General features: G+C 37.2%; 1 protein-coding gene across 18 annotated transcripts in view; it reads right to left on the bottom strand.

Annotated features, from left to right (window-relative positions):
* The window catches only part of MECOM (MDS1 and EVI1 complex locus), a 543708-nt gene that overhangs the window by 41505 nt on the left and 489867 nt on the right, over positions 1-12336 (bottom strand). For all 18 annotated transcript variants that reach the window (XM_032359892.1, XM_032359866.1, XM_032359880.1 and 15 more), the window contains 2 exons: positions 6252-6354; positions 2263-2479 (listed from right to left, as the gene is read on the bottom strand). In XM_032359892.1, the coding sequence (XP_032215783.1) occupies positions 2263-2479; positions 6252-6354 (320 nt within the window). The remainder of the gene's footprint in view (positions 1-2262; positions 2480-6251; positions 6355-12336) is intronic.

Below are 12336 nucleotides of genomic sequence, written 5' to 3'. Positions count from 1 at the left end.
AATTATCAGCTATCAGTTCATCAGTGACAGAAAGAATAAAAAAGTGAATGGTTCTTATAGAAGACAATGTGCTTTTCTTTCACAAACATAGAAGCCATCTGGTCAGTTTTTAATGAGGCTTCTTTCTCTACTTTCCATAGAACTTCATCCTAATTTATAGAGTTTTGCCTAGTTTTCTGGGTTCTTTTAAACTTTTGCATATCAACCTTTGCTCCTCGCTGGTTTTTTTGTGGGGCAGGAGGGAAAGGAGTATTTTTTTTCTCAACATTTTACAGAAAAATACAGAATAATTACCATGTCAAAAAAGGATTTCTCATTTGTTTAAAATATAAAGCAACAATATAGGATTCAAAAAAGTGGAAAATATTCGGGGAATGTAGGTTCTGCACATGGCTAAATTATTTAACCAAAAACACCACTTAGATGGTCGACATCAGGTTGCATAGTGACATGCTAGATCCATCTGGCTGAGCTATCGAAAAGTAAGTTTTGAGGGTTCATCCAAAACCGGATAATTAGGTTTCCTTATTGTTTTCCACTGAATGTTTGACTGAAGGAACCAAACTGACAGTTGGTTTTGGCATTAAGTAGCGTTGACTCAGGCTCAATCCTACAACTAGTCAGAGTAAGAACCTCTCCCCACCTAAGTGTCGCCATACGCTTCTAGTGGGAAGTAGGAATTACATTTTAGTGTTTAGTGTTTAACAATTTTTGTTCCATAATGCTGTCCGTTAGCTCTAATAACAAAATTGAAGGAAATATTCTTCATCTATGGCATCAGAGATACTGCTTTACATATAAATACTTTATCCACTGGTATTTATTACTTTTCATTTCATTTTTTAATTTGGTCACAGTTACATTTATAAGATATGCTATGACTTTATTTTTATTACAAATCTATGTTTTATCAAACATCTATAGTACATTTATTCTCTCCATGGATTTATGTTAAGTAACAAAGATGACTTTAAAGGGTACTGGAAAAGCCTTTTCGTTCCCCTTTACTCTCTAAAAGCTAAATTAGGTCTGAACTTTCAAACCTAGAAATTCATTCTTTTGACTCAATCTCCTCAAGGAATGGGTTATACTTGATGCTTTTTAAGTTACTTATGCACTAAAATCAATGACTACTGTATGAAATCCTTTCTTATAAGAAGCCTAGCCAGAGAAGAGGATGCAGGGCAACCAAGAGAGGGAAAGAAAAGAGAAGAGAAGGGAAGGCACTAAGGAAAGAAAGGGAGCAAAATGGTCAAGGGCAATAGGTGGGGTGTCCAAGATAAACCCTGAGTAATTCACACTCCTGAGTACTACCATTCCCACCTAAATTCAACATTATGCTCATCTGAATTCTGATTCTAGGTTCCAAGGATCGTTTCTGGATTTAAAAGCAGAGAAATCAATGTAGTTATTAAAACCGTTTGTGGGCTGAGGCAAAAAACCACTAGGTAGAAACAAACAGAAAATCTATGAGCTGGTTATATACATCCCTGATCTGAAAGGCTGTTCTGTAGCAAATTACCAATATAGTTTTCCAAGGGTATGTTCCAGAGTTGCTGTTTTCTCTAATAGTATTTTTTCAAAAGTTCTTTAAAAAAGTTCAAAAGCCTACCAAGATTAATATATTGCTGATTTGTGATTTTTACTTTGTTAAATATAAGGATTAGAGAATCATTTCATTTAGATCAAGTTTCTTTTTTTCCCTTTTAGGAAACAGGACATTTTCTTCATTGGGAATGATTTTCTTACTCTTTTACATATGTGCAGTTTAGATAAATAGTTGAAATGAAATCCACAGGTGACACACATCTATCAAAAGATCATCCTTCTTTCATTAGGTCTATATCAGAACCAATCTTTTTTTTTCTTTTTTTTTTTTTAAATCATCTAGATGTTTCTAGAGGCAGCTTTACTGTTTGGCATATGATGACTTTAATTGGCATCAGTGTTGTTCCAGCGTTCTTGATTCTCCAAGTCGTATTTTATGCTGCAACGTTAAGCTTTCAGTTATCAATAACACTGTGTAAACAAACATAACATCAAAATAACTATTTCCAACTCCATTTAAGTGTTTTACAGATAAGAATTTCCAGTGAAAACTGATTTCTGAAACATGTTGCTAGCACACTTCGTCAGGCTCATCGCAGTTCCCAATTTCCCATCTGTGTACATTCTGATAATTCAGCCTACCGACTGTATAACAACAACACTTGACGGCAGAGTAAATAAACATGTTCCCTAGTGCAACAAGCCACTTCTAACCTTTGCAAATCGGGGAAGACTTGGTCACATTCCTTACACTCCTGGATTGCATGTATGTCTCGGAGATCATTTTCACTTTCGAGTTTTTGTTGAAAGTCTTCTTCCACCATTGAAAATGCTGAGTGAGGGGTACTGCAGGGGAACTTCTGGTGATCTGCCAGTTCAGCCTTGGACTCAAAGAGCTGGTCACAGTCCTCACAGCGATATTGCCGTTCTTCTGTGAAAATAATTCAGATATTACGAGGCCTGGGCCGATCAGGAAGTGTCAACCACAAACCAGCAGTTAGTTCTTATTGAATTATGGAAGATGTATGAGAAATGATTTAGTTGTCATTTCCACCACTTCATTTTAATCTGAATTAAAAATAATACCTGTAGAGAAGCCAGGACACAACCTAGCAGGATAATGTGGTTCCTTTGGCTACAGCAGAGCTTCCTTACCAGAGAATATGGCTTAAACCCTTCCAGGAGTTAGTATTCACAGGACATTAGAAGTAATAATAACCACTGACTGTGCATCATCTATTTCCTCAACCCCATTCACGGATTACTGATATTTCTCAAAACCTGATCATGAGAAATTATATGTCGGATTTTTATTCTGTTCTCACATGAGGCTACTAAAGCTCAGAGAAGTTTAGTAAGCAGTCAGGGATTACAGATTCAAAGGGTTGTGCCAGGATAAGAATCCATCTGTGTCTCATACCCTTCTCACTGTGCCATGTTACAGTGGGACACTGAGTCCCGCTCTGAGTCCCGCTTATACCTGGTTAATAGCAGTAAATGTGGGATTTTTCATTACATTCCTCATTACCACGTAATAGGACACAGGATGTTTTCAGTATCCTGCAAGGCTAATTTACATTACCCTAGGGTCAGCGCTAATTGGCAGGACCCTGTTAAAGAGCAAACATATCATGAATTTGTACTCTGAATCAGTAAGATAAATAAATGGTCGTAGCGGGAACTAGTGATAACAAGGTTATAAAGTGTCAGGCTAGTGATGGTATTGTTCCTATTCTTTCCCTCTGAATTGCTTTTAGCCCACTCGTGAGGCCATACTATGCACACATCACACAGACACAATCACAGAGGTATTGAAAACAGCTCACAATCATGAAAAGATACCCAGGGCAACATGATCCATAATCCCTGTTTTATAGACCTACAGCCAGGACCTATAGCCAGTGGTTCACTGACTGAATGTTTTTGTGGGAATATTTTAGTCACCAACAAATGCTAGGCATTCTGCTAGGGAATGACTATATAACAAACTCAAGGGGATACACATGTGAACAAATAGAGTGTGATATATTTTATGACAGATGCATGCACAGAGCCTAAGGGAGCCCAGAGGAACGTGTCTAATCCATCTAATCTGAGGGAGAGAGGTTCAGAAAAGGCTTTGTAAGGAGCAAGCATCAGCCAGGTGGAAGTGTGATGAGGGAGGACGTTTCAGGCAGTGGAAACAGCGTAGACCAATGGTAAAGGAAAGGAAGAGCATGGCAGCTTGTGGAAAGGCAAAGCTATAGGGGAAAAAAGGGCAGGTTGATAGGGTGCATGTAAGGGAGCAATGGGAAGTGACGTAAGAGAGGGTAGCAGGTCGCTAGGGGCTTCGGGGGCTCGTGCTAAGAAGGGAACAGAAAGCCACTGTCAGTCAGATAGCCCAGCTGTAGCATGGGAAGTTAAGTAGAAGTCAAATGGGACACGACTGCTGTAACCCACACACAATACTGGTTCATTTAAACTAAACCAGTAACAGGGGGCCCAGGATGGTAAAGAAACCAGTATGTAGATTTAATATGTTAACTTTGGACTGTGGAGGGTTAAGGAAAAGGGGGGTATTCTAAAGTAAATCACCTCAGCTCGAAAGTCAGGTTTCTCGATGACATTTTTCAGGCAATGGAAACATTTCCTTATAATCTGTTACCCTATTCACATATTTCAGATCTACATTTAGGGTGTGCCTGGGTGGCTCAGTTGGTTAAGCATCCAAGTCTTGATTTTGGCTCAGGTCCTAATCTCAGGGTCATGATGAGATTGAGTCCTGTGCTGGGCATGAAGCCTGTTTAGGATTCTCTCTCCCCCCCCCCCACCCCCCGCCCCTCTCCCCAAGCCCTGCTCGCTCTTGCTCTCTCTCTCTTTAAACCAAAAAACAAAAAACAAAACAAACAAATAAAAAACTACATTTAGGATCTTGCCAGCAGTCTGAACACAAAAGAAACTTCCAGGCCACAGAATGGATGGAAAAGGCCAGGTTTTCGAAGCAGCAAGACCTCAGTTTGAAAGCTAACCGAGTCATGTGGTCTTGACCAATATACCTAGTCATGTGGTCTTGACCAATATACCTAGCTTTAGGTAAACTCAGTTCTTCTATGTGTATAATAGAAATGACTCCTCTTCTATAGTTTTGATCTATGTATAAGACCAAATGAGATAATAAATGGAGAGCATATATCTGGTATACACTAGGTGTGTGATGCATGTTCTATTTTCTCTTTCCTAAGCAATGTGAAATTGTAGTAGTATAAAACACAAATCACCACTTAAGCATCATAAATATTACATATAACATATATGGTGTATATATATATGGATACGGATATGACACAATAAAAACAAAAAACAACTGGTGGGTTCAAGAGTGTTGTAAAGGCAGGTCACTCATGAATGGGAGCCCTGAAAGAAGAACAGCCATTTCTATATAGTTTTTTTTTAGAATATTTATATTGTTAAATATTTATATTTAGAATTTAGAATATTTCAAATATTTATATATCTAGAACATTTAGAATATTTTTATATACCTAGAACATTTATATTTCTAAAACAATTGTTTGAAAACCTTTTTAGACCTAACATTCACCAATGAAAGTTGTCTTGCACTAGAGAAAGCCCAGATTACAGTTCTTATCCTATAAGCCCCCTCAGCTCTCACACACCTGGTTGGACCAGACTCCCTATTCAGGCTGAAACTCTACCATGCCCATTGAGAACACTGGGTTTCTAAGAAGAAAATAATTTCCAAAAGATTCCCAAAAATATAACTGCTATAATCTACCACAAGGCAGAATGCAGCCCAGCCAAGGGAAAAAATGTTCAAGTAAAGAGCCAGCCAAGACTGGTAGCTTCCTTCGGAGGAGTTCCAGAAGCAGAGACTGAGGTTTTCCTGTCGGGAATGCCAGAAGGATGGGAGGTGGCTCGATCCCCACCTGTCAGCTAAGTTGGGGTGAGTAACCCTTCCCAGTCGTCCTTCCAACTACAAAACACTCTAAAGTCACCACTAGATTATCTTAAACCAAATTGTGTTATATTAGGAGACAGAGATAAGAAAGAGAAAGAAAAGAGTACTCCATTTTTATCCCAATGGTACAAATCAATATGGGTAGAATTTTCTCTTTATTGGTCCTATACGTATACAACTAGTAATTATAATTGTTTTGATCCCCACTTCATTTGATTTAGAATAGTTCTCTGGCAAATACAAATTTCTCTGGGTGTGAAATTTCCTCATGTGTACTTTTCTCCCAATCCCCATCCCCCAACCCTCTCCCATATGGTCATGCTGGCTAGGATTTTACTCTCATTGACACACTTTTCCCAGTAACAGAACATTAGATGAAAAGACACAGCCACTAGATTTATGAAAATCCAAACTGAGTTCCCTGAAATGACTTCTGTTCAGTGAAAGAATTCTTCCCATAGTCTAAGACATTGACAAAAAATTTAACCATGCGTTTCTCAGTCGAAATAGTCAAAATTCCTTTGGCCTCCACTTTAGGGAAGACCTCTGCTGACTTAAGCTTCACAGTAACATTAGCCAGATGTCAAGCCAAGAAAAGAGCCAGTTGCAAGGGAAAGAGTTTGTTAAAGCTGACACTGAAGAGCCCGGAAAACCGATGCATGCCACATGCCGTGGACTCATGGGGATGCTTGATCCCACGCAACCAAATGAGGGCAATGAGGACGGTGGCATGAGCAGTACTAACCGTGGATGTCCGGCGCCATAGTCTCATGGGGATAGTCCTCACTCTTCATGAACAGCAGGAGCTCCTCTCCTGGTGCAATGTCTGCGACTACTCTATAAAATATCTTCAGAAGACCAGAAATGGAGGCGGTGGGAAAAGAGAAAGAAGCGAATGTTAAGAAAGGACAAGATATTCACTCATACCTGTACATTGTCTCAGACCTTAACAAACATGTTTCTTTTTATTTTTATCAGAAGAAGTGCGACTTGCTGTTTTGTGTCCTGAAAATTAGGATTCTGATGACAACTGGAAAGCTGTGATTCTCCTGCCAGTTCACAAATCTCTTCCAAATCCTGCTTTATCAATCAAACTGTCTTCATACAAGGCTTTCTGTATCACATATACCTTGTGGAATATTTGGTGAAGGACTTTCCCTTCTCTGAACTCCTCACTCTAGTGAACCCCCCCAGGTATTCACAGAGCTGAATGTGTCTGGCATTACCCAGCAGCAGCCTTGCAAAGGGTGGCAAGGGCACAACGGCCTCCCTTAACATGTTCTCAAAAGCAGCCACCTTCTCAACAAGGTGTTTTTAAGGCAGTAGATTGAAAGGACATGACATCAAGAGCTGAGCTGTAGCGAACATAGTCAAAGGAAAATCTTTTGTTTTTAAAAAGCTTAATCCCCCTCTCACTAATCATTAGTACTCCCAGATCCAGGACTTGCCCTCACACTCCAGCTCCTGACTCCCATTCTCTGAAAGTAGGCAGTATGCCTTTAATTCATTCATTCATCAGGGTGGCAGGGTATAGTACTTATTCCCCTGCCTTCTAGCAAAATTCTGAGGAAACAAAAAATTTAATAGGCCTGTTAATGACTAACTAAAAAGCTGTCAGGCAAATGTGGACCCATAATTTCTGAGCGCTGCCTACCTTTCCCCTCACCAGCTCTGTGACCTTAGGCAAGTCATTGTCCATTTACCTGTCCAGGTTTCAGGGTTCTTTTAATGTATAAAAGCATTTTCATTCACAATATGTACAAATATCGAATTATTATGTTGTACACCTGAAACTAATATGTCAATCACATCTCAATAACAAAGCATTTAATCATGAAAATATTTAAGGTGCTTCTTCATTTTACCACAAAAAAATGTTCTTAGTTTATTAGATTATTAATTAAACAACAATTCCATGACCAGACAGGGGTTGTGGAAGGAAGAAAGAATGAGATTATACAATTAACTGGTGAAAATGAAACCAGTGACATACACACACACACACACACACACACACACACACACACACACACACAGTACCACCAGAGCAACAAAGACAACAACAACAAAAAGACCTAGGGATTCAATCCTGCTCAGCCTCAATCCAATGGGGAGAAAACTCACAGAACACAAATTACTAAGAACTATGAGAATGTATCTTTAAAGGGCCTTTCTGTAACTGCTGGTTTCCTGCAGGATGTTTGACATTTCAAATTGAGAAAAACTGAGTAAATTAATACCTTATAAGATCGACAGAAATGTGCATAACTCTCATGCTATTTATCTATTTATTTATCTTTTGCAGAAGACATCAAATATAAGCATGTGCCTCTTTATTCCAGTAGGTGGCTCTAAAGCCCGCTTGTTTATTTTTCTATAAAAACATCACAGCACCCAATAGTGCTAAATCTAAAAACTCACTCAGTGAGGAGTGTTTTCTGCCTACTTTCTTTCCTGTCAAAATAAAATCTTTTTTTTTTTTCATTCAACAGTAATTTAACCATGTGAAATTGGGTTTATAGAAAATAATGCCAAATGCAAAATGTTGCTAGAATACGTTATCATATAACCCAAGATTCTTTATATCCAACCATAGAGGGACTCCAGACTATCTCAAGGAAATTACTCCTTGTGATGTGCTATTTCTACAAAAACCAGTGAGTATGCAGTTTATATCTTATTAACCCACACCTGCAATTTTCCTGTTTTTGGAAGTACACTGAGAGGAACAGTTCTGTTCAAAAGAACACGTTGAGAAAAATGATTGTGTGTTCACTTTTTTCCCCCCAAACCTTCCAGTTAAATGCTTATAAGCACTCTATTTCATTCTGGAGTTCTATTTCCCCTTAGAAAACAATGGACTTCTCTCAACAGTTTGAATCACCTCTTTTTTTGGCATCTCTCAAAGGTTTAACTTATTAGCTTCCTTTCCAACAACATGTTGACATTTGAATTGTGACATATTAGAACTTTTCGGTGGCTTCTCGGAAATAGTGAGGTTAAAGAGACAATACCCTGCAAGATCGTCACACAGGGTGATTGTCTCTGTTGGGGAATGCTGCTTAGACACACACAACACCAGGTCATTTTAAGAAAGTATTATGATATCATGATTTCTTTGTGGTCCGCTATTAATCACGTCTATTTTAATTCCATTTCAGATTGACTCAATGCAGTGTGCACAGTCCAAGAAACAAAAGAAAATGATAGGTATATTGTACAAGTGTAGAGCACAGAGACAACTCTCTTTGCAAGGACATTGATCGCCCCTGCAATTCCCGTTAAGTGTCCAAGTTGTCAAATGAGGAATATTGAGTGCATAAAAAATAAAAGACACAGAAGAGTGTTGGTGTTGGCTTTATTTACTGGAGGTAAAAGGTGACACTCCAGGCCATGAAAGGCAAGGCAAAGCAGAGTGGGTTTTCACTTCAGGGTGTTCTTTTCGATTTTAAGCGAATTTTTATGGTGCTCATGAAACTGAGGTTTGAAAAGAACTGGCAAGCGCCAGACGTAATGAGGGCAGATTCTGGGCACGCTTCCTCATAGAGCAATAAGAATGAGCCTCGAAGTCCCATCTACCACACCCATACACATTTAGTGGGTTTTTTCAAGGTGCTGCTACCACTTGTGATCCTCTTTGTACCTCATCTCATAGGACCTTAGGGAGATTCGGTAACATTGTATTTTTCCACCTATCATTACAATGACCCAAAAATATAATCTGAATACTTGAATCCAGAGATGTCTACCTATAAAGCTAATTTATGTTCTAGCAATAATCACATACCAGCAGCAGGCCTTAGAGAAGTGAGAGGAGGAATTTAAACAAAAACATAATGACAATGCATTGCCTCAAAACAACTATGTGGAGGAATGATGGAATGTAATCTTAGAGGAATCAACCTTTTCAGAAAATCAGATATCACATCCCTGCTTTTATATTATAAAATAGGTCTTATAGCAAATAAAAATGCAATAAATAACAGAAGTGATTTATGTAGCCTTTTCCCACAGGTCTGTGTATTAAGCATTCTTGGCCATGCTCATAAAAAATATAACCATAATGTCTTTAAACCCAGTGTATTCTCAAAATCTCGGCTCTATTGCAGTCCTATGAATTATATGTCATCTGAGTTACGTACCAGAAGCAGAGATCTTACCAATATAACCTCTCTGGTTTTTGAGTTGGAGACAAATAGAAGGGAATCATTATTCTGTTGAATTCCATAAAAGAAAAGGTCTCGTCTCCCACCAGGGGGTTTTATGGAAAAAGTTATCTGGATCCAAAATAAAAATGTCCTGGATCTGGGATTTCTGTGATGAATTCAACTCAAGTATAAAAAGAGGGACTCCAAAGTCTCGAAGACTGAGAAAAAGTTTGAACTGATACCAAAAAAAGGTTGTTGATTTATTATTTTGCTGTGTCTTTCTCAGAATGCTTTTTAAGAAGGGAAAATACTTCAATTATAACAATTTAAGTTGAAAGATAAGAGAAACAGGACCTTAGAGCATAAGAAAATAGGAATTTATGAAAACTCCATTCTTTTCAAAGTCATGATAAGAATTTTTAAAATGTGTTAACTCCTCTAGAGTTTTCTCTTTGGTAGCAAATAACAAATTCCAGAAATACAACATATTATGACCATGACCTAACTGTGTGTACATTTGACACTTCTGAAAGTTAAGGTGGTTTTATCATCTCATCATATAAAAACTTTAAATTTCCCAATATCTTCATGAACTCTTTTTATTTTTCCAGAAAGCTATTTTTCTATCTTTGTAAGTATGGGTATTATAACTAGATCTCTGGATACCTCAATTTATAAGAACAAGTATTTATAGTACATGTTTTAATTAATGGATCATTTTTAATTTTCTAAATTTGCTAAAATAGCATAATAGTGAAATTTCTTTTTTAAATTCTAACTCATTCAATTTTGGAAATAAAACTAGAAATTCCCTAAATTGTTCATGTTTACCAGTGGTAAAATTCACAATTTAAGGCATAAATTTATTATTATATACTAATATAGTTAGGAATTACTTGAAACATAATTATTTGACTTCATGTATTTTAATCAAACCCTGAAACCAGTTCCAAATGCCAAAAGAATATCCCTTCGGTTAACATTCACAAGGGTAAGCTAGGGATAAAAGGCAGTAGTGACTGGATTTGATTTAACAAATTTTAAACTTCCAAAGATATATATTCATGCAATGTTACATATAAGCATATATGTGCTTGGATATGTTATATACCTTTATATATGATCTATAAATGTGGCAAAGTATACATCTTGGGGAAATTTTAAATTTGCATAAAATATTAGCAATCTCATATTTATGTATTAATATAAATGAATGTTTAATGGCATATGCTTAATTCTAATTATGTATCAAGTACAGGATATGTCATAATATATTATATATAGTACATTGAATATGCTATATACAGTTATATATTATATGTAGTTGGAATTGGAATTAATTATATTTTATTAAATATTCATGTTCTTTTGTTATTTAAGTCCAAGAGCACAAGCACTAAAAAGAGTATGGACGCTTACAAGCATTCCGATAGGAAAGTTAATAGTCTATAAAAGACTTCAGATGAATTCTGTTTTATATTGTCAAGGCCTGTGTTCAACCTAGTCCTCCATCAAATAGACAATGCTACTATTTGTATTTATAAATGGTAATAACGTGGGTTCTTGTTTATTATCCTATAAAATAGAAAAATCTAGAATCTGTCAGACCAGACTTACAGTCTAGTTTGCTATGCTTGGATCAATTTAAAGTATTGTACTTGTACTATTGAGACAGAAGAGAAATTCAGTGTACAGGGGGAAAAACAAGAAAAAAAGAAAACACATCATTTACTTTTTAAAAAGATGAACAAGGCCTCATTGTTATGAATCCCATTTATTTTTCCTAGTCAAACACTGAAGTTTTATTTATGCTTAATAGACTGCATTTGGCATGTCTAAAAATGACAGAAGTGTGAATTATGAATGACCTTCAACCTATTCAGGAAGTTGTAATAATTGAAATAATAGAGAAATGTACTCCCTGCAGAATCTGTATGGAGAGACAATTTTTTCAGATATTGCTATCTTCTCCCTTTGAAGCTGACAGTTGCTTTCTGCCTCTCCCAGCAACCAACATTCAGCCTGAATACTTTCTTTTCTATAGCTTCACGCAATGTACCAGTCAGAAGACTAGGAAGAGCTGAGTGGAACTTTAACGTTTGGAAGCTCGGTGGGAGAGGAGGTAGGTGACAGTTTGCATATCTGAACAAAGTCAACATTAGATATGAACACATCTGTCAGCTCTGGTGCTGCAGAGAGGTAACATCAGATCCACAAAGACAATGTGTGCGTATGTGCTGGGTTTAGGAAACACGGTCTGGAACCCCGATCTACCCATAGCGATGTGAGAAACCCCAATGTTCAGGAAGGCATGAGTAATGTCAAGTTTTTAGCCTCAACAAGAGTGACTCTTTTACATTCTCAGCCTAACTGGTAAGAGATACTGAGAAGTGTCTTCAGGAGACAGAGAGATTGATGACAGAATGGAAAGTTATTTGTCCAACACAATGGAAGCTTTATCATGGCCAAGTTCTGCCAAAGAAAACCACCCTCAACTTCCTTAATTTCTCCAAAGAGATAGTATACCATATTCGTCTTTCGGATGACAGTCTAAAGACTAGAAGATATTTGAGAAATATGAGGTATTGTCTACCTATATCCAAAAATATGTAACCACTTGTTATTTTCAGGACAAACATATTATTGGAGAAGATTTACCCCCCATTTTTATCTCCTTATTAA

This window comes from Mustela erminea, chromosome 1, assembly GCF_009829155.1.
Source record: "Mustela erminea isolate mMusErm1 chromosome 1, mMusErm1.Pri, whole genome shotgun sequence".
Classification (NCBI taxonomy): Eukaryota; Metazoa; Chordata; class Mammalia; order Carnivora; family Mustelidae; genus Mustela; species Mustela erminea.
Note: the sequence above shows the minus strand (reverse complement) of the source record. Positions and strands in the feature narration are given on the sequence as shown.